Source organism: Lissotriton vulgaris, chromosome 7, assembly GCF_964263255.1.
Source record: "Lissotriton vulgaris chromosome 7, aLisVul1.2, whole genome shotgun sequence".
Lineage (NCBI taxonomy): Eukaryota > Metazoa > Chordata > Amphibia > Caudata > Salamandridae > Lissotriton > Lissotriton vulgaris.
This window is the reverse complement of record NC_141695.1, coordinates 456,685,236-456,709,258: the sequence shown is the minus strand read 5'-3', so window position 1 is coordinate 456,709,258 and position 24,023 is coordinate 456,685,236. Positions and strand designations below refer to the sequence as shown.

At 45.0% G+C, this 24,023-nt stretch overlaps 1 protein-coding gene and 1 pseudogene across 1 annotated transcript in view; one reads left to right on the top strand and one right to left on the bottom strand.

Annotated features, from left to right (window-relative positions):
- Window positions 1–637: 637 nt before the first annotated feature.
- On the top strand, window positions 638–15,277 carry LOC147701854 (GPI alpha-1,4-mannosyltransferase I, stabilizing subunit-like; annotated as a pseudogene).
- A 432-nt stretch (window positions 15,278–15,709) lies between these two features.
- Window positions 15,710–24,023, bottom strand: part of LOC147701853 (extracellular calcium-sensing receptor-like) — a 122,245-nt gene continuing 113,931 nt past the window's right edge. Inside the window, exon 5 of the mRNA XM_086929376.1 lies at window positions 15,710–15,802. Within this exon, the coding sequence (XP_086785502.1) occupies window positions 15,710–15,802 (93 nt within the window). The remainder of the gene's footprint in view (window positions 15,803–24,023) is intronic.

Here is a 24,023-nt window from a genome sequence, read left to right as displayed (position 1 = left end):
CGTACAGTTGGCGTTTCAATACGAGTGCACTCACCGATCCCCTATATGTAGACACCATTGGAAAGGCGATCAAAGAGTACTTCCGACTTAATGCAGAAACCACGGAAGACACTGGACTCTTATGGGAACTCCAATCATACTGAGAGACATTGTATGTAAATGTAAATGTATTTGAGCTTGTATAGCGCACAGCTACCCGCAGTGGGTTTCCCGGCGCTTGCTTAGGGAACCCGTCCTGGTATTCCCCTGTGAGATAACCCCAGCAGGGTATCCACAAGGTGAAAGCCAGGCATCCCGCCGCGAGGGTCCGTTGTGGAGATTAAGCAAGCTATTGCCCAGAGTCGCAGAGTGTGAACCCGTGAGTCGAGAAGGCACCAGAGCGAGAATTATCGAGTCCGTGGAATTTTTGAGCCCAAGACCCACCGAGGCGGGGAATTGAACCCTGGTCCAGGGCCGATCTCAGATTCCGGGTCTGCCGCCTCTAACCCCTGAGCCACACTTCTCCACTAGACATTAGAAATACGCTCACAGAACATCAAAAATTTGCCACGGACGAAATCAAGTATTTAAGCAAAAGACATGTGGCTAGATCATACGGGGAAGGCGGTCGACCAGGTAGAGCTCTAGCTACTAAAATATGCACTGGACTGGACACAAACAACACATAATCACAAAGACTGTTGGGGCTGACGGAATAACACACACTGATCAGGCGGGCATCCTACAAAGCTTCGTGCACACCTACCAGGACTTATATACATCACGCCCAGTTGCCACGCAACGAGAAACACTACAATACCTTGATGATATTGCTATCGCTTGGCTGTCTGATAACCAAAGGCAGTATCTAGCCCAACCATTGAGAGAGGAAATAACTGAAGTCATAACATCACTACCAAACGGAAAAGCACCAGGACCAGATGGATTCACGTGTGAATTCTACAAAACATTCAGTGACTTGTTATCACCATATCTAGTTGATCTGTTCGGGGAGGCGCTCGAAGCGCAGATTCTTCCAGCCATGCTGCGAGAGGCAATGATAATAGCATTACTAAAACCAGGTAAAGACCCGGACGCTTGCAACTCCTACCGTCCCTTATCTCTGATAAATGTAGAATCAAAAATATTAGCTAAAGTTCTTGCCACACGTTTACAACCACTTATGTCCTCACTAGTTCTTCCGGATCAATCGGGATTCATCCCCTCTAGGAACACCAAGCACAACACAAGAACGCTCTTTGCCACAGCACATTATCTTACACCGTCCACTAAAGCAGCAGCGATTATGTTGGACGCTGCTAAAGCGTTCAACTCCATTGAATGGTCATATTTGATAACGATACTGCATAGGATTAGCTTTCCTCGGATATTCATTCAATCGATACAATTACTTTACACCAAACCATTAGCTAGGATTAAAATAAATGGCTACGTATCAGAGGCCATTGACATAGAAAGAGGGACGAGGCAGGGCTGCCCCCTGTCCCCTCTACTGTTCGCACTGGCACTGGAACCGCTAGCCTGCATAGTGAGACAGAAACATCATCACTTGGCAATTCAATTCCCAAATAGACCATTGCACATCTCCCTATATGCAGACGACATGTTATTGTACGTCAAAGACCCAGATGTTAACCTGGACCCACTCCTAAGAGTATACATTAGATTTGGGGGATTTTTGGGCCTGCAAATCAATTGGGACAAATCCTCCATATTTCCACTGACTGACTCCACACGACAACACACGACCGAATACCCGCTAGAGTGGCAGACAGACCCTATAAGATATCTGGGCATTTGGTTTCACCGGGATCCCGAGGTGGTTATCAGAACCAATTATGGCAGAGCGATTGACACGCTCGAAGACAAAGTCACAAGATGGATCCAACTCTCACTGTCGCTGGCCGATTGGATGGCGATCGTGAAAATGGTAGTACTCCCTAAACTACTCTACCTTTTCAATAACATTCCGATCCAACCTCCAAAAGAGGAATTCAAACGCATTACGTCAATGGTACTGAAGCTGATATGGGCGGGCAAAAAGGCGCGCATAAAATTAGACACGTTAACCCTACCCATTCACAAGGGAGGTTGGGGAGTACCAGACTTTTGGTTATATTATCTATGCGCTCAGGCCCAATTTGCCACACACTGGTACCACACAACTCCATATCTAACCCTTGTAGCGGTAGAGGAAGGTGATGCAGCTCCAATCCCATTAGATGCAATAATCACGCATGCCAGACCTCAACTTCATAATAACGACATAAACACAATCGACACTACGAACTCAGCTTGGAGAACTCCAGGCCAAATGATGCGTAAGCAACCGCTCTATGCTCCAGCACTACCTCTTCATCACCACCCAAATCTATCTGTCGCTGGTGAAGAAGTGGGCATGAACCTATTAAAACAAGTGGGTCTATGTACAATGGGTGACATCTATAAAGACGGTGCCTTTATTAAAGAACAAGACTTAGCCTTTATTCAGAACCCGACAATGCTCTTTCGTTTCACATTCCACAGACTTAAAGGGGCGTTAAAACAGCACTTTCCGACCTTCCCGAACGAACCGCCAACAATGGACTCCCTGCAACTGTTGATTACCTCCACGAACACATCACACTTGGTCTCACAACTTTATACTCAAGCGCAGGCGGAATTAGACCGCAGGGCAACCAAGGCACAAGACAAGTGGAATGAAATACTAGACACACCTCTTACAGAAAAAGAATGGGAAACAACATGCACACTCACGAAAATGCTCACGCCAAATGGCAATCTGCGAATAATCCACTTCAAATACCTACACCAGGTATATTACACTCCAGCCCATTTATATAGATACGGATTACGTGAGGAAGCAAGGTGTAAAAGATGTGGTCATGACCAAGCATATTTTATACACCTGGCCTGGAACTGTGCGAAGATACAGGCCTATTGGGCGGAAGTGGTGGAAAGGCTAACCGAAATGGTAGGAGTACCGATTGCATGCACAGTTACATGTTGTCTCTTGGGATTACTATATAACGTAAAAGCGGCGAAACATAAATTTTGCGTTATAGCATTATTATTAGCCAAACACAGAATTTCTATATGCTGGGACAGCCCAAACACACCCCTGATAAAGCAGTGGATGAAGGACATGTCATATTGTCAGGATACTCTTCGGACATACGAGGAGTCCCTTACCCTGAGATCTATGCCCAGAGACTACTGGTCATACTTCACGACATACTTAAACGCACAAGTAGAGGATTAAGGGGCACACGGTACAGATAACCAAAACTGATAACTAGCAAAAGAATTACTGGACAGAGGTTTCACCTACATCGAAGCACTGATTTGTGGGGCTGGGGTTGGAATGCGGTAGTGGGGTGATCTGGTTATGTTATAAGTATGTTATTTAAATAAAACTGTAAAAACTGAGACCAACTGATATTGCAAACATGGCCGGCCCACAGTGGTTGTAGACGACTTGCTGTGTACTTCACCAACTGTTGTTTATAATACTTGCTCACTTTTCTTAAAAGTAACAGCACGCTGCCGGCCTATTCAGGGTTGTGGGCACTAAGCTGTGTATACTATGCGCATACCAACAATAAAGGTCTTGGAACAAAAAAAAAAAAAAAACTGCCGGTCCCTCCCGAGGCATGCAGTGGAAATTCGTCTGCTATTGGAGGAACGTGACCCAGATGCCCTATTTTTGAGAGAGACATGGCTAACAGAGGCATCAGATCCGGACGTTGTCCGGGCCCTACCGCCCAACTATTCTATCATTAGGCAGTATCGCCAAACTGGACGTGGGGGAGGAGTGGCTATTATCTTTCAGAACACTCTTTCTTGTAGAACCTCAGAGAGTCCACTTCTGGAATGTGAGAGCTCAGGATTTTCGCTATCCTTCTCTCCCTCCTGCACTTTTGCAGGCATTCTTGTCTATAGACCTCCAAGTGACCACCACGGTTTTTGTAACAGTTTATTGGATAAGATATCTTTTGCCATCAGTAGTACACCCAATTTCTCAATCCTAGGCGACCTCAATATTCATCTTGATGAGGCAGATGCCGCGTCATCTCAGTGTCTGTTGGGCACTCTGGGAGTAGTTCACTTGGAACAAATACGCGGTTGGCCCTACACATACAGCAGGACATCTACTAGACCATCTCTTCACCAATCATGGTAACATCAAGTGCGACCAGCCCAGTTTTCTTCTGTGGTCATACCACGCCCTGCTCTCTTTTGTCTGGGCTCCATCGGAGCCTCTCAAAGAAAGTCAGCCGAACATGGTCGAGGCTATCAGTGGAGGACTGGGAGGCTGCCTTGAAGAGGTCCCCTCCGGCTCCTCATGATAACCCCGTCATCTCCAATGAGGCCTTAAATAAGTGGCTAACATCAACATTAGATCTCACTCTTCCCAAAAAAGTGGTCAGCCATCGGACTGACCCAAACAAACAACCTTGGTATTCTGGGGAACTCAAGGAGCTAAAGCAACGCTGAAAAAGGGCATAGAGGAAATGGAGGAAATATTTCGCAACTGCCTCCAAAAATGAGTATAGGTCAGAGCTCAGATTATAAAAAAAGCAACTAAAAACTGCGCAATCAGCATATTTTCAGGAAAAAATCGAGGAAGCAGCTAATAGGCCAAGAGAAATTTGTAAAATATTTCAAGCCCTGGTCACCACTCCCCCCCCGCCATTACGGCTTCGCCCGATCCCCAGAAACGATGTAATGATCTGCCCGCTTTCTTCACTGCCAAGGTGTCTAACATCTATGCTGGCTTTGAGCCAACAGTACAGGACACCGGCCCTAGGGAGAGCGAGGACGGGAGTCCGGAGGAGGCTGCTTTAGACGCCTCTGAAGGACTCGTCACCTTCCCGCCTCTTGAATTGGCCACTGTGGAAAGACTCCTTGGTGCTCTCAAATCGGGTTCCCCTCTGGACGCTGCGCCACCTGCAGCACTCAAACAAGTCTTAAGGACGGTGTGCCCGGCCATAATGCGGGTAATCAACTCATCCTTGGAATCAGGTGTGGTACCCCCATCTGGAAGATGGCGAAAGTGAAGGCCCTTCTAAAAAAAAAACATGGACCCCGAAGACTTAGCTAATTACAGGCCCATTTCGTTATTACCGGCCCTTAGTAAAATAGCTGAACAACACATCAATCAGATCCTTTCCTCGTTTGTTGAGACTACGGGTGCACTCCATTCCTCTCAGACGGGATTTAGAGCCAAGCAGGGTATGGAGACTTCCCTGGTGGCAGTGGTGGAGGCGACCAAGAGTATTGTGGACGCCGGAGGCTGCGCTGCGGTGGTACTGCTGCACCTCAGCGCAGCCTTCGACACTGTCAATCATCCACTTCTGCTTCATCGTCTCTGCCGGGCAGGGGTCTCCGGAATGGCCCTTAAATGGCTCCAGTCCTTTCTAGCAGTAAGATGCTTTGCCGTTTTTGAGGAGGAGTTTTCATCAGACCAACTGCAACTGTATCACGGCGTTCCCCAGGGATCTTCACTTAGTCCTACCATGTTTAACATCTACATGCGACCACTGGCTGAGGTTGTGCTTCCCTGGGGAATTCAGCTTATCACCTACGCCGATGATACGCAGTTGGTCGTCTCCCTGGCGAGGGATGACACGGTAGATCAGGGGAGCAATAATCTGACCCCATGTTTCACCAAAGTTTTGGAGTGGATGACCGCCTCCTTCCTAAAACTAAATGGGGCCAAAACCGACATTATGCTCTTGGGTTATAAAGCCCTCATCAATCTTGACCCATGGTGGCCACATTGTTTGGGTCCCCCTCCTATCCCAAAGACCCAAATAAAGAGCCTGGGGGTATGGCTGGACACCTCCCTGGAATTCAAGGTCCAGGCTAAGAAGGTTGCGGCTACCTGCTATGGACTGCTCAGGGTCCTCAGGAAAGTTTTGTCCCTCCTTCCTTTTGAGGCCAGGCGCGTGCTGGTCCAGTCGCTGATTCTATCGTGGCTGGACTATGCAAACACTATCTATTTGGGTGCTCCAGCAGGTACCATTCAAATCCTGCAATCTGTGCAAAATTGGGCTACCCGGCTCCTTATGAATTCACCCAGACGTGGCTCGGCGAAGGGGGCACTTCGATCGGTCCACTGGCTGCCGATTCAGGAAAGAATCATGTTTAAGATGTTGTGCATGGCGCATAAGTCCATCAGTAATATCGGCCCTACCATTCTTCAGCCCTTGTTTCGCCGTCATCAATCTCATAGATCCTTGAGATCTAATCAGCAAAATTTGCTTGTAGTACCTAGGGTGAAGCGAGCTTGTAAGGGCAGCCGCCAGCTCTCCTTCCAGGCAGCCAATGGTTGGCACAAACTCCCAGATAACATCAGGCTTGAAATTAATCATCTTGCTTTCAGGAAGCTATTGAAGACACTTTTGTTCCATTGATTGTCTTCTCCTTGTCCTCTGGTCTTACAGCGCTGGGATGCCTCAGGGTAGGCATGCGCTTATTGAAGAGCGTACTCATTCACTCATTCATTATTCATCGCAGGAAACTTAACAAATTGAAATGAAAACTTGGTTAATGCTGGTAATATTATTATATGCAAGCTTTGGAACAAAATGACAGTCACCAGAGACTAGACTACTAGAACAGATTCAGACACAAGAAGAGAGTATGATAAGCAATGACAAATTAAATTAATCAGAACAATTTTGAGCTACTATGAACTGTACAAAGTAGACAAGTTTAACCTTAGACAAAAATGAATACAGTGCCTGAAGGATGATACTGGCAATGAGATGTTCCTCTGAAATACAATTTCATACACCGCGGCCTGGCAGTTCGGCCTGGACTGTTCCCAAGGGGCATAGGGTCAAGACTGATTTGCATATCACTGGGTCGAACCTGGGGGGGGGGGGCGTAGTGAGCAAAAGAACGATTGATTCAACCCAGATCTTTTGACTGGGGGAGAATGTTTGCATTGTCAGCATTCCGTCCATCATTTGCTTGCTGTAAAACTTTTCACCCTAAGTGGGATGGGTATGCCCAGACGTGGGTCCCTTGCTCACTGTGCCACTGGATTCAAGCTAGCTTGGCTGATAACGGGTAAAATACCCTGAAACCGGTTCCAGGATGCTTGTCTCCAGTCCAGGGAGGACCTGGCCTGACAGTTCGGTCTGGACTGCTTCCATGGGGCATAGGGCCAACACGGATTTGCATATGGCTGGGTCCAAACTTGGGTGGTGTAGTGGGCAAAAAAACAATGGATTTAACCCAGATCTTTTGACTGGGGGAGAATGTTTACATTGTCAGCATTCCATCTATCATTTGTTTGCTGTAACATGTTATTATTATTTGCAAACGTCCGAAAAAATGACAGTCACCAGAGACTAGACTACTAGAACAGACTCAGACACTAAAAGAGAGTATGATAAGCGATGAAAACTTGAATTAATCAGAACAATGTTGAGCTACTATGAACTGTACAAATTAGACAAGAGTAACTTTAGACGCAAATTAATACAGTGCCTGAAAGATGATACTGGCAAAGAGATGTTACTCTGAAATTAAACTTCATACACTGTGCGGGGGTGGCTAATATAATATATTGCCAGTGTGAGCTATATGAGCTTAGGAATAAGATCCTCCTCACCCTGCACTGAGTTGGTGTTTCTTTCACCACATCAGCCCCACCAAGTGTGTTATCAATTAATAGTGTAAATTGTTAAGTCATGCCTCAATAAATCACAAAGCCCTTGGGAAGAGGAATAGGAGTTTGAAGAATGGATGGGAAGGGGGATGTAGACAAACACTACACAAGGATAACATTCATTGTGGCAATGAGCAGCTGACCATCATAAATCTGTTGTTGGAGGAAAAGAAAATGAAGGAACAAATGATTACAACTAAACCAAACCAAATTGTCAGTCTGCCCCCAGAGAGACTATTTACATTATTATTTATGATCTATCTTACTGAGCTTTGAAACCTATGGATTTTATTACAAAATAAACTTTCTATTTTTGTAGGATTGAAGTAAATGGCACAAAGAAACACAGTTTAAATGATAACAAAAAGAAAAAAAGATACTGCATTTCTAAATTGGGACTGGCAGTTGCATCTGCATTGATTCCTCTTGTACGATCCGTCAATGTTGCATGCCTGGCAAATGTGGGCCGGTATGGTAAGAGTAGTTTTTTCAAATTTGCCACGGGATAAGAGGGCCTGTAAATTGGAAAACAAAAATTATATTGAAGAATAAACGACTTAGAGAAACAAATACGTTAAACTAATGAGGACTAGGAGAGCACTGTGAAGACTCAGAGGAAGGGCAAAAGGAGAAAAGAATAGTCCTTCAGCTTTTGCATTACATTAATTTTATGCCTGGTGTGTGAACGAAATTGGTGAGGCCAATTTTACAACAACCAGCAGAAATGCAACTATCAGACTGATCAAACTGTCTTGATCATTATCATTTCATCATCAAATAATCAATACCAAAATATGTAGCCTAACAGCTGATATTATTGATTATTTATCATTCATGACAAAATATATGTCTCAAGCTACCTTCAACAACAGGCCAAACTACCACTTTGCTTTAAATTTGAGCCACAAAGCATTGAGGAGCACACACACACACCCAGCAATATAGCATTGTCCCAATCAAGTAAAAAATCAATGCGCCACTGTCAGTCACACCGATCACCAACACCACTACACAGACTTGTGCAGGTCTGGTATGTTGTTTGCCTTTATGCCTCTTCAAAGTCATCACCAATCATCCAAATCAGTTGGTTTCAGTGATTTTGAAAACACCCATCTTCTTGTGGTGGCAGTCCTTAAAGTAGTCACACTCTCACCCATGCCCTGAGTCATTCCATCATCTCAGATCCTTCTGAGTCTGACTCCGAGTATGGTGTCTAATTCCGTACCAACAGTGTCCCCTGTCCCAACCAAAAAATGCAGTAGGTTGGCTTGTAGTAGTACAATTTTGTTAGTGAACAACAAGAAAAGAAAGATTAAGCCACTTTTTGTGTAGACTAGATTTGTGTTTGCAAACATTGCATTATCTAAAGGACTGGTTGGGTCTGAGTCTTTGAGGAGTATAAAGCATTAAAAGGACAAATAAGAGCAGTGTGGGCTGTGTGGAGTGGACCCAGTTAAGGAATATTCCTATCCTATCTCTCAAAGGGGAAATAAAAATATCCTTCAGGGTCAAAGTATTGATCAGCCGTCTGTACTTGGGCCACCAACATTGAGAATATCAAATCTGAATCATCACAAACACATTCAGCGTAAAAAATACACTCACAATGCCTGCCACCACGTGAATCATCTCTTCTCAATCTCAACACACATGGTTATGATCATTTCATCACAACAAGTTCATATCACAACAACCAGCACTTAGTCAGCATGCAATGCAGGCCAGCATTTACCTCTTCTTCCGGTGTGCTCTCTGTGATCACATTGCGGAATGCAGATCCTCCTCCATTTGTTCACGAAGCAGATACTTGCCAGTGTAAATCGAATTATAATAACGTCACATGAGGGGCAGTCCCTCTAGGGTAGGAAAGGAATGGATAGATAGATAATCAGGGTTGGAGGCAGGCACACATTTGCCTCCTCTCCCTTCAATGTCTTACTTGAGGGAAATATCTTTGGAGGGTGAGTCGGGACTTCTTCACTGCACACAGTTGCGAGTCCGACTCCAATACAGCAATAAAATGTCTATGAGTAAGATGGTGGGAATGAATTGGTCAACCAGACACACACAAATAATAAAGTATTTAATGTTCCATAGCTATATTTTGTAATCATTTTTTGGGGGGAGAGGAAAAAAGGAAAGCCTAGTAGTCAGGAAAGCAGAGCTTGTCCTCAAACTCAGGTGGTTCACCCAGAAGTAGGATCTTCCTCCTGTGGTACTTCACGTATGGTGTAATACGGTAGTATCAAGTGCTGATTCATTTTGATCATGGTTAATCTGTCCACGTTTTGGGGCAAGCGACTGGTCCTTCTCACTGTTACAACGGCACCAGTAGCAATGAAAACACGCTCAGTGGAGACACTGGCTACAGGGCAAGCCAGATAGTTTATTGCTAGACTGCTGAGAACTGGCCATTAACACCTCTTCCCATACCACTAAACCGATGGGTTTTGCTCAATTTAGACCTCTGTTGCAACATCCAGATAGGCCTTGACCATTCGCTCAATATTCATTGCTGGTGATCAACTTTGCGTGACCCCTTTTACCATTGCCTCTGCGCAGGACTTAAGCCCGGCCAGTCGAAACCTTTCATTTGCAGATTTGGGGGCTGATGGTTGTGGTCTTGTTGTTGGTTTGGCTGCTGTGAGCCAACAGCACTGCCGTCAGGCTCTGAACTTGAAGGCTGCACCACAGGACTTGTGCCCTGGACCATTGGGCCTCTAATTCCTTGCCTTTCTTTTGATAGCTCACTGCCTTGTCAGCTATCCATGTTTTGTATTTTCTAACATCCCTGTCTTAAAATGAATGATAGTGGACAGTAATAGTTTGTACCGTGGATCAAGAATTCTGGCACAGTTATAATGTTTGGAGGGCACAATGTCTCTTTGCACATTGTATTAGCAGACAAGCGAAGGATTGAGCTTTCCACCAAGTCATAAAAACCTTTTTATTCCTCCACACTTGCATACATTGCAGACACCTCCTTTAGCTGTTCCTGTAGCTTGTGCAACAATGGGATAGCTTGGCCTATGGCACTAACCTCTTTGCTGACTTCCAGTATGAACACCTCGAAAGGAAGCAGCATTTCTGTCAGGCATTTGACTAGGTTCCATTGGTCCATCTATCTCAATGATCAGGCCTTTTACAGTTGCATCTCCTCTTTGAATGAATATTCATTGATCGGTCTGTACTGTTCAAACATTCGTTCAAGCTTGTAATAAGTGGAGTTCCAGCATGTTGGCATCTCCTGTATGAGTTCTTTAACATGCATTCTATTATCACGCTGAGTAACCCTCAGCTGTTTCCAGGCTTTAAATGAATGGCTGAAATGAATGCAGATTCTTCTGCAGGTGGACAGAAAGTTGTTTACTTGGTCTTCTTTTTTGGAGAAAGACTTGTATAATGATGTTGATGAAGTGAGCCAAATGCAGGACTCTGAAATAACCATCATCAGCCATGGCATTAACTATATTACTGCCCTTATCTGTGGCAACAAATCCAATCTCAAACCCTCTTGGTCACAGCTATTCAAAGACCTTGTTATTAAAGCTAACCCTAGACAGAGTTTGTGGAGTTGCACTATGAGGCACTACGCCAAGTGCAAAAAAACCTCTGCCGCACTGTGCAGAGCTACGGGAGTGGTGGGTTACAATAGAAAAATGCTGTTTGCGGTGATTGCACAGTGCTGGATGCTTGTTCGCACTGTAAAATCTTTATGAATGGCACCATGCACAGTGCAAGTGGTGCCTGCTTTCCTTTCATGCCGCTCGAGTAGATTTTTACTTGAGCAGCAGCTTTCTCAATGCGAACTGCAGTTTCTAAACGCAAGCTGTCGCAAGCATACACGACCACTCGCAAAGAGAAACCTGACCCCTCCACGTTGAGAAATATTGCTGGGATGTTGATTTTCCCTGCTCGTGCTCGCCAACTTGATGTTGACAATCACGAACAAGGAAAAATCTCACTGGGAGGTTAATTTTCCTTGCTTGCCTTCACCAACTTGACGTCGACGAATGCAAGTGAGGAAACGTGAAGCAGAGTTTTTCAGAACTCCGTGATCTCCGCATATCCCGAAGTGCAGGAAACTCCGCAAGCTCCACGAGCGGAGCAGAGTTCACCGCCCAAGGTTAGTTAAAGACTTCCAACTTGTTTGCAGCTATATTCCATGACTCCTTTGTGAACATTGCTACTGTGGCATGCTTCAGGGCAGCATTAAAAATCTCAGCAGTGTCAACACCTGCAGATATTTTTAGGTTGAGCATCAGCGCGCATGCTCTCTCTGCAAGACCTTTTGTCATCAATAAAAGCACTCTATTCCCACCTCCCACTTAATGTTGGTGCATTCCAGTGTCACTCTTGTTTTCAGCCTTCTGTCTCGTCCTTGCATCTGAAACGTCACTTCATTTCATAGGTGAGGAGCACCGGTAAAGTACAGTGTACTGACACTTCCGTCTTTTTTCCTGTTTCCGATAACTTTTTTTTTCTTTATTATGCTTTTGGCTTGTTGATAGCTCAATGCGTATTTCCCATAAGTGTTTGTGTTTTTTGGGCTTCTTTAGTGCAGCATCCGTGGGCACGCTTCACAAGCCTTTCTTTAGTTTATTTACACACTTGCCTTCCTCTGCTCAGGAACTGGTACCGGCTGAGAGCCAACTTTACTCTGCTCGCAGCCACAAGGCTTACTTTTAACTGAGCACTTCCATCAAACAAAAAAATTGAGTTATTGTACAAATTACTCCATCACTTGGCCTCATGATTTTATAATTTTAAAATAGCAGAGTTAATAAACACAGTGTGTATTAAAAACAACTGCAAAGAAATGACCATCTCTGTCGTTATTTCCGAATGGGGGCACACTGTGGCCGTTTTTTACAGGCAAATCACCACGCATAAGGAGTTTTAAAAAGAAAATAGATTTCGGCAGGTGGCTCTGATTGTAGAACAGTGAATGAAAGCATACAAGTTATCCAATGACATAATTTCCCGCTAGCCAGAGGGCCAAGACCAATGTGGAGTAGTACTGCTCTGTAAGATGAAGGCGTAGAGAAATGGCACCATGGATGGTATGGCCAACCGTGGGTTCAATATTGTTCTTCACATTCAATTTCAGAGATTTGGGCAACTTGTCCTGCGGTCACTGGACTTGCGTGATTCTCAATGAAGGATTTCACAGAGACTTGGTTTCTCAAGTGAAATTCATTGGATTATGTGAGCATGTGGAAAATTGCAAAGTTATTTTCAGGAGAAGGTTCCCTCTGGGTTGTACATGGGCTCCTTATCAGCTGTCATCTCTGCAGGAGCCCAACATTACTGATGATATCATCAGAGACATGGTAGATGTGGAAGCTGCAGGATTTTTATCTATCAGGCAAATGGCCTTCATTTCTGTCAAACCGGACCCATTTACTTGTGCTGAATGCTTTAGAGCAGACATCCCAGCGCACATCTGGCACCACCAGCCATCTCTAAAAGATGGAGAAGCCCCCAGCTGTTTATTCGTTGCAGCACAGGTCACCCCTTGAGGGAGTGCTGGGAATATTCAGGGCCGGACTGTCCGTAGTGAGCTCCGGCATTTCCCCGGTGGGCTGGAGGGGTGAAGATCGGTTATGTGGCTGCAGGAGCGGTTTTGCAGCAGTGCTGCAATATCTGCCCCCTGTAGGAAAAGCGGGATTGGTGCTTTATTGCTAACTCCCATTGCTCCTAGGGCTGGTTGAGCAGCAACCTGCCAGGCCTGGTTGCTGTTCCCAGTCCTGCCTTGGGAGTATTACGAAGTGGACGCCCCATGTGCAGGAAGGGATGGGACCATCTGCCGATGGAGTAACATCACGTACAGAGCAGTGCCAGAAGAGGTGACCCTACAAAGTCTAGTAGGCCTCCAGCAGCACAGCTCAGTGCACTGGATCTCTTTTGTGGGGGCTAGAGAAACAAGCATTTGCAATGCAATAGGCCTCGCATTTTCGAGTGTTTGAGCTATTGGCATTTTAAATGACAATGCCTTTTTTTATGTGTTTTGAAAAGCAGCAAGCGGTGCATAAACAATGTTGCTTACGAGAAGCAAGGCTGGCAGTAGCTGCGCCTCCTTTACTGACAGTCTCTAGTAAGCAAGGACTATAACTATAAAGTGGGTATTTACGCACCGCTTGCTGTTTTCTTTTAACACAAATAAAAGCCATTGTCATTTATAATACCAATAGCACAAAGTCTCGAAAATGCGAGACCTATTGCATTGCAAATGCTTGTTTCTCTATCCCCCACAAAAGAGACCCAGTGTGCAGTGATGCACATGAAATAAGTCATTTGGCAACTGGCCCACATGTCTGTTGTCAGATCGATAGTGTGGACAGCACTCGGCTGCAAAGCTTGTCCAAGCAATTCAAGCACATCGTAATATAGAGCTGGAGCAGCAACTCTGGCAAAATAGGGCCGGCTGGGAACCTTCCATTTTGGGCAGATGGCTGCCACAAATTCATGAAAACGCACCCCTTCAACAAAAGTAAAAGGAAGGAAGTCCAGCTCCAACATTTTAGCCAGCTGTTGAGTGGTTGCAATAATTCGGCCCCTCTGGCCTAAACATTGAAGGACTAGTAGCCTGAATTATTTTCTTTCCTGATACCACTGATGCAGGTGAAACCAGGTGGTGGTAGGCTTAATGTGCTTTTCAGCAGGGCAGACACTATACTCTGTTGCCTTGGTGTCTCAACCTGAGTCTTGTGCTATTGCGATTTTGCTGATGTGGGCGATACTACTCCACGTCGGGGGAGAGGGCTGCTTTGCGTAATGAAGATGTTTTTTTCTTCTTTTCTTTCCACCATGATCAAATCAAATTCGGATTCCCTGCTCAGTTGGCCCTTCTCTAACAACACATGCAGCTTTTTTTCCGCTAAGGTGTGCCTCCCAATGAATCGTATGATACTTTCTCAAATGGGTCGTTTGGCCCCCCTGGTACCATAGTTTGTAGCAAGCTTACCCCGACTAACACTTGCTCCGCCTATGGAGCTTATGGCAATGTTTGCCTCCTTCTGGCTTACTGAAAAGAAATCCCAAACTTTCTTACGATGCTGAAGCCACTGCCAATATCCGATAAACTGGCAGTAGTTGGGCGTTTTGATGTTTGACTCTCTGGCTCTGCAGTACCTACTTCTACTGAGGTGGTTGTGGATGTAGGTCACTGCCAGGACTTTGCAAATATGGCATCTGGTGGTTGTTGGATCTGTGTTGCCACTGCCATATCCCCCACCCCGGGAGCTGGGGTGGGGCAACATCGGTCTCCACTGGGGCTGGGCTAACATCCATGATGACTGGCTCATTGTCATCCTCCTCTTTTACATCTGCCTCCAACACTCTAAGGCTTTCTGGAACCTTCCTTTTTCCTAGCCTTGTCTGAGTCCTCTCGTGGCGTGTATCACTCTCAGACTGAGGTGTGATCCAAGTGGCATCTAGATCATCAGAAGGGGGTTTGAAGAAGAAGATTATGCACCACTAACCCTCTTTTTCTAGCTGGAGATCTGGAAGACAATGGATCTTCTGGAGCAGATTGCTCTACTCCCTCAGCATGTATCTGAATCTCTTGAACTGATCCTACCTCAGGAGTAACTACTATTGGCAGTCGTGGCTGTTGTTCTTATTGTTGTCCACTTCTATGAGTTTCCTGCAAAGATTGGGTAATACTTTGCTAGAGATCAGTCAATGTCAACATCAATGCTCGTCGGCGTTGCTGTGCTTTGACTGACTGCCTCTGTGACAGACATGGGCTTGGGCCTAGATTGGGGTGGGTCCACTGATTTGACAGTGCTGCTCGCAGCTTGCTTCCCAGACGCTGGTGTGGTAGGCACAGTTTTTTGTTTTCCAAGAAACATCTGGAGTGACATACCAGTGGTGATGGTAAGTTCCTTCTTCTTCTCACTGGCTACTTCCTTGGTAGCAGTTTTAGGCTAAGCAGTGGAAACTTTCATTTGGATCATCTTTAAGCTGGGAGATAGCAGTGGCACTTAGCTTCACAAGTTGAAGAAATGTCTGATGTGTGTGTTAATCACATGTCAAGTGGTTCACAGGCCTTCTTTCTGGCAGTACTGTGAGTAATGTATTGTTGTCTCTTGTTGTTGTATTCTTGTCGTGCACCTAAAAGAAAAGAAGCAAGAAGGACTTGAGTGAAATGTGGCGTTGTTGCTGTTCAATTAGTAGCACAAACAACAAAATATAATTTATTGTGTGGTCACTGCTACTACTCCCTTAATTAAAAATAAAGTGTAATTAGGTTTACTCATTCGGAAAATGGAAAACCACACCAACATATAATTACTTTCATGGTGACTGACCACTCAGGAAGAATGAGACTGAGCAAAAACAACAACATACAGATGAAAGTGTTTGCTTTATGTGCGGCATGTGACATCACGTTACTCAAGATGTATGAATTGGCACTGACTCTGAGGGAGGAGCAACTGACAAATGACAATGGAAGGAATAATCCCTAGACAATGCATGCTGTTGTGCATCTATAGCCTGCAAAAGTATGGGATGTCCCGTTTGTACAGGCCGAATGGCCTGGGCGCCAAAGGAAGTAATATGTATACCTCTGACTAATAAGGGGTCTAAATGAGCCGGGTTAAATCTTTCTCGTGGGGTTTACAACAATGAGCAACAAGTATCTGATGTACAAATCATCACTGAATTCTAAGGAAATTATTACAAAAAAAAGATAATATGACTGTGTGTAAGTTTGATTATCAGGTGACAAAAATGTAAACTAAAACAGATGACTTTTGGTAAAAATTATACAAATTTATTCTTATTTCATACACATTTCATTATTTCATCACGTTTAAAAACAACAATAAAAGCAAACATATAACTAATATTTTAACATAATGTCATACAGTACATGCTAATTAAAATGGGGTACAACGAATTTAAAGAATCACAGGTAAAGTCGACGTGGCGTTTCGGTTTTTCTTATACGACACCTTCTTCAGGACCGATTCTTAGACTAGAAGAAGAAATAACGCATGCAGGCCTATGGCAAAAGCACACTGGCTGCTAATATAAAAGGTCACAACAAGAAGCTGGAGGTCTACAACAAAGAACGTATGCAGGCCTTTGGCAAATGTACACTGGCTGCCTACACAAAAAGTCTGGCAGCCACATGGTCACAACAAGAGTCAGGAGGCCTGTAAAACAATCAAACAGCACATACTGGCCTAGGCTGGGACAGTGCACTGACTATACAAAATAACCCCTGGCCAGGGGCCACATGGCATTTGGAACAATGGCAAATGTTGGTCTATGGCAAACACACATACACTGGCCAGAAAAAGGAGGCATGGTAAAACAGTGAAAACATCATTAATTCTGCAATGCCAAAAACAAAAATTATTGGGCTAAATTTTATTTTTTATAAAAAGACAAATCCTTCAAAATCATTACCCCACCTAGTCCTGACTCCTATACACTGACATCAGCCACATGGTCACAACAAAAAGCTGGAGGCCCACAACAAAGAATGCATGCAGGCCTATGGCAAAAGCACACTGGCTGACTATACAAAAGGGCTGCCAGCCACATGGTCACAACAAGCAGCTGGAGGCCACCAACACAGAATGCATGCAGGTCTTTGGCAAAAGCAAAATGGCTGCCTACACAAAATGCCCGCCAGCCACATGGTCACAAAAAGAAGCTGGAGACCTACAACCAAGAACGCATGCAGGCCTATGGAAAAAGCACACCTTCTTTCTACACAAAATGGCCCGAAGCCACACAGTCACAACAATAGGCAGGAGGCCTGTAAATCAATCAAACAGCACATGCAGGCCTAGGCCGAGACAGTGCACTGACTATACAAAATGGCATCTGGCCATGGGCCACATGGTTGGAACAAATGCAAATGTTGGCCTATGGCAAACACACCCAATGGCCAGACAAAGGAGCTATTATAAAAACAGAGAAAATATCATTAATTTAGCAATGCCAAAACTGAAAATTATTGGTCTATAAATAATTATACAACAAGACCCATCATTCAAAGGCATAACCCCACCTAGTCCTGACTCCTACACACTGTTTGTATGAGAAAAACATGAACTACCACAAAAAAGCACATTTTGTGTGTCAATCCAAAGCAATCCATTGCCTAAATGCTGTAAACACCACAGAAACTGTTGGTTCATGCACTCATGAGGGACTAGCACTGGGCCTTCTGGCTGGAAGACCAGTTGTCAGACTAGACCACATAGTGAATTCAATCAAAATTTCAAATGTACTAAAAACATGTAGAAAATGTAGTAAACTGTGAAACATTTTTCCTTTATAAAAGAAGAAGAATCAAATGCAAAGAAATCACTACATCCCTACTGAAACAAAAGGTCACCCACAACAAAACATTTTAAAAATTGATTAAACATACAAATAAATCCAGGTGCATGACCCAAATAAAACAAACAACACCAGTTTTTCAATGTACTTGTGAAAGCTCAAATTCAAAGTTCTTAAATCCAATGAAATGTGCAGCACACTCAAAGAGTGATCCTTCCAGCTCCAAATCCAAATCCAAATGAAAAGTGAACAGAGATGGAAAAAGCACTGGGAGAAGCCTGCTGGACAGGAACAGGAAGTTGGAGACTCTGGGGCTCTTCCTTCCAGTTAAAAAAAAGTACATAAAACAAAACAAAGACTCCTCGGACAAAAAGCTACCACCAATGTTAATTTGAGAAGGTTTTCAACTCCAAATTGTCAGTTCAGGAAGATTTTGATGCTGCTTGAGGAGAGAATCTTCCCCAGATTGCAGCTGCGGTAGATCCTGCATGTTCGGGATCACGTACCGCAGAAAAGTTCTGCAAGCCCAAATGACATGCTGGCTAAACTAAAATCTTGCGGGAGTATGTGACCAGCTAGCAAATATTGCGGCGTCCGTGAATGGCCCTAGAAATCTCGCAGGTGATTGCAAGCACCCCGCTAGTTGCTCCTGGACGTGCAAAATTCCATTTTGAGGGCACAGACTCAAAAAAACTCTGCTCTGTTGCGGAAAGCTGAGTCTAATGGTAACCCTATGTTCTCTCGGGAAACGCTGAGTTGCCAAATTCTGCAAACAGAGCAGAGTTTAACGCCCAGGCTTACTGCAGACACCCCAGTCCCTGCACTTGTGAATCTCCCCCGCACTGGCTGGAAGGGAAATCCATGCAGATTTTCAGGAGGTGCAGATGGCAAGACCAGTACCACCACCAGCAAGAAACCTTGAATCTAATTTCATCCAGTGTGTGTAACACATTCACTCTGTGGACTATTTCTAGACACTTTTACCTTTCTGATGACAGCAGTATTTCTGGACATTGGACTTCAAAGGATTGGGCATCTACAACTATGATTTCATTCACCATGATTGACTTCTTCACTTATGTCTCTTCTTTGTTTGGTTTTCCCAATAGTTTGTTTGTCCTTGTTCACATTAATAAATCCACTAGTCTGAAACTCGCGCCTGCAGAAGCAAGTCTAGCAATGTATATATGTACTCCTATCTGAACTTTACAATGACAATATTATTAGCTTGTGTAAGGATATTTTGCATGTACACAGTGTTTAGGTCATGTTCACAACCATGTCTCACCATAACATACACACTAGTGTGTTCTCAAAAACCATCTTCATTCCATTGTACCAATAATAGGCTGGCATTATGTCAGAAACATACCAAATCATACATGACACCGATTTTTTGTGGCAGTTGTAGCATTTTCAGTTCCAGACCTTACCGACATGGTAGGAGGAGATACATCAGACAATTTCCTATTGAATCGGCAAACTAAAATTGGTCAATATCATCATCTGGATCCATATTGCCTAGCTCACAAAAGTAATCCCACTTCTATAACACCAATAGACAAACACGTCATTACTACAGGTTTATTCCAGTCCATTGTTATAGCATTTGGAGGAACGTCACAAACAAATATCAGTGGTGTGCCTCAGGAACGTTGGCTTACAATAAGGAGACACATAAACAGCTACATACACTTTGTACACAATGAGGATTTACAAGTAGGGCAGTTGGACCACCATGGGACCGCTGCTGCTACCAGGGATATGCGATACCTGAGAGCCTTGCAGCAGTCTGAGGCCCTTAATATGCTGAAGCTGCTGCTGCGGCACCACCAAGCATATTAGGAGTTTCCTCACTGCCACAGTTTTCATGGCAGTGAGCCCGCCATGAAAAGTTTGGCGGTGAGTAAGCAAAGGGTGCTATGTTGCCTCCGAGCCAGGGGATACATTCAAGGGGCAACATGGTGTGCCCCCCTGTATGCTTGTGCCCCCAGTTCCTCTAAGGCATGGAATTAACAGTCCATGCCCTGCAGGAACATGCAATGGCTTTCCCATTGCTGTGCCTTCCTAAGGCTCACGTACAAATGTGAGTTTTTCCTTTTAAAATGCATATAAAGTATTTTTATTTTTTTTAAAGTCTGTATTTTAAAAATACTAAACTTAAAATCAAAATATATTGTTGTATACTTAGTATTACAAATAAATCCCAGACATTAACTAAAACAACTAAACATTACAGGGACATAATTCTTTAGAACTAGAATTTGAAAAACCTTAGAAATTGTTATAGGGATTTTATAGGTAGGTTCATATTTCACTCATGCAAAACCTTTAAAATTCACATTAGAGTTACCTGATCTAACTATAACTTACACACTTGCATTGCACTGGTTATGACCTCGCATATTATATCCCTTATGACATGGTAGGTGACACCACTGATGATATCACAGATGAAATGTTATGTTATGTTATGAACATTTATTACGCGCACAGCTGCTCCAGCAAAGGAGCGTCCTGGCGCCCGACAAGGTAACAACATAACACAAGCTTAAAAGGGCGGACTAGTGAAAAGACAGATTTAAGGAAATAGGAAGGTCTTAACAGCCCTACGAAATGAGAACAGATCACCAAGGGTACGTATCTCTAAAGGAAGGGAATTCCACAAGGCTGCAGCACGCACATGAAATGAGTGACCACTAGCCCGGCTACGCTTGAACCGTGGGGCTACTGCAAGTTCAAGGTCCGATGAGCGTAGTGAGCGGACCGGAACATAGGGTGACAAAAGACTCAAATGAATCTGGGCAGGAGAGCCCTTAAGGATCTTGTGGGACAAACAGAGCATTTTAAATTGGATCCTCTGCTTAATCGGTAGCCAATAAAGAGAGCGCAAGGTATTGGAAGCAGAACAAAACCTGGGTAAACCCACGACTGCTCTAGCAGCCGCATTTTGCACATGTTGAAGACGAGTGATTTCGGCCTGATTTATCTCAACCAAGAGGGAATTGGCATAGTCGAGCCGAGAAATCACCGTCGCCTGCACCACAAGCTGCCTGGTCGAGGCGTCAAAGAATTTTAGCACAGGTCTTAAGCCGCGCAAAATACCAAAGCAGCAAGCAGCAGTTTGCTTAGTGTGGCAGACAAAGCTAAGGGTGGGATCTAGCCACACCCTGAGGTTTTTTATCTCCGAGACCGGAGTCGGAGTGGGACCGAGCTCTGAGGGCCACCATATATCACCCCAGAGTTCCGCTTGCTTGCCGAAGATCATGATTTCCGTCTTTTTTGCGTTCAACTGGAGACAGTTGGAGGTCATCCAGCTGGCGACTGCCCGGAGTCCGTTCTGGAATCTCGGGGCGTCCAAACCTGAATCCCCACTGAGCGTGACCGCCAGCTGAGTGTCGTCAGTGTATGACACCATGGTCATACCCCACTGCTTGACGACCTCAGCCAGCGGCCTCACGTAAAGATTGAACAACGTGGGGCTCAGCAAAGATCCCTGAGGGACCCCAAGATCCAGGGGGTAAGATTTAGACTGATGGGGCGGAACAGCCACGCAAAAAGATCGGTCAGCAAGAAAGGAGCGGACCCACTGGAGAGCAGGGCCGACGACACCAGCTTCCTCCAGGCGCTGCAGAAGAATCCTGTGCGAAACGGTGTCAAAGGCGGCGCTAAGATCTAATAAAACAAGCGCCGCCATTTGACCCGCATCAACCACAGTGCGCAGATGTTCCACCATGAAAAGGAGGGCTGTCTCCGTGCTGAGCCCAGCTCGGAATCCGTTCTGCGTGGCGTCCAAGATGTTGGCCCGCGTGAGATGGTCTGAAAGGGCAATGTTGACATGCGCCTCTGCTACTTTAGCCGGCCAGGGAAGGAGCGATATCGGGCGATAATTCTTAGGTTTGCTGGCGTCCAGAGACGGCTTCTTCAAAATGGGCATGACCACTGCCTGTTTCCACTTGGCGGGAACCAAACCAGATGCAAGCGAGATGTTAATCAGGGAACGGACCGGCAAAAGGTTGAGAAATGCCGAGTCTCTAAACAAAGCCGGCCTTAAAGGGTCTGCCGGAGACCCAGACTTGACTTGCTGAGCCAATTTCTTAAAGCTTTCAGGTGTTAGGCAGGGAAGAGAGTGTAGGACATCCTGCACTGGAGGGCTAAGAGAACCTTCGCCAGAAGGCATAGCCGTTGGAAAGGCTCAGTAGATGGCTTGGATTTTTTCAAGAAAAAAAGCCGCCAAGGTTTCACAATGTGAAGTGGAACAGGTTTCGTTCGCAGAGGCCTTTCTTGCCACAAGGTCCTTGAGGGCCTTAAAAATGGTTTTAAATGGATTAGTGCTGTTGCGGAATTCGAGAGCATAAAATGCCACACGAGCTCTGCAAACAGCACGATGGTAAGATTTGACGGTGGCCAAATACATGGCTTTTTTACTGATGTCATAAATTTTCCGCCATTCTCTCTCAGCGCGTCTGCACGTACTTTTAAGCGCACGCAGAGATCCATCATACCAAGGACTAGGGTCCCGTGATCCGCATTTGCTCAAGGCCACCGGAATAAGGGAATCAAGGTCCCTGGTGACCCATTCGCAAAAATGGTCATAGCCAGTTTACAGCATTATCTAACGGGCCCAGCGGGTCCTCAGACAAAAGACGGTGGAAGTCCTCAAGCTTTAGTTTATTCCAATGTCATCTGGGGACAACTCGAACCGTGGGTTTAAGAGGGGGCTCGAACAATGGGCACTGGATCGTCACCAAAAAATGATCCGTCCAGGCCAGAGGGGAAGGGGTAAAGACCCTAGCCTCTGCTGGATTCGTCAAAAAGGGGTCCAGGGTATGTCCACCTACATGACATCAGTGATTGCACAGAACTGCTTACACGCCCACTCAAGTCCCTATACATCCTCTCATACACCCACTCACACACCCACAGAACATTTCACACACCCATTCACACATGCAAACAACCACTCAAACACCCACTCACTCATCCATACAACCACTCACACACCAGCTCAATCATCCATACAGCCACTCACACAGCCACTCACTCACCCGTTCAGCTAGTGACAGAGCTATGGGCTGACCCTTAGAGCCGCTCACACTCCCGTTTGCTCAACCACAAAAACACTCACATGCCCATTCACACATCCATTCAATATCTCAAATGCCCACTCGCTCACCTCAACAGCCACTTACATAGGCACTCCCACACCCACTCACTTATGCACACATCCATTTACTCACCCATATACCTACTTACATACCCAGTCACACACCCATAGAGCCATTCACACATCCACTGAGTCACCCATACAGCCACTCACCTATCCATTCAGCCACTCACATACCCACTCACCCACCCATAAACCCACTTACACAGACATTTAACCACCCATACACTCACTCACTCAAACACCCAAGTATTCACACATACAGGCTCTCAAATACCCACTCATACACCTATACAGCCACTCAGTCTTCCACTTACACTCAGATTCAGACAGTCACATAGCCACTCAGGTGACATACCTTAGAAATAGTATCACTCATTAGTACAGAAACAATAGTAATTTAACTGATGCAGAAGCTTCGTATATATCTTTAAGTCTCTGAAAATTTTATGACACACCTACACTGAGTGGATGTTGTCATCAGTGATTTCATTTATGATGTCATCAGGGATGTCACTGACCCTTGCCAAGGAGTAAGTTATAGTTAGCTCAGGTAACTACAAATGGCAGTTTTCTTTCAATAAAGAATCAATGGAATTCCTCTGCTTTTCGAGTGCATTTTCTACTGGGGATAAATTGTTGACTGATTTATGACAGCAGTCCAGCCAGCAGGACTGCACCACCCCTCAAGGTGAACAGAAGGCAAAGGAACTGCTCTGAGTCTTTTTTAGTGAAACAGCAGACAGGAAAAATGAACTGAACATTATCACTGTGGAGGCCAACCGGAGGGCTACATAATTAAATTAATACAATGCTATAGAGTAGAAACCTACTAGAGGGAAAGGAATTTGAGAAAGTGCACTA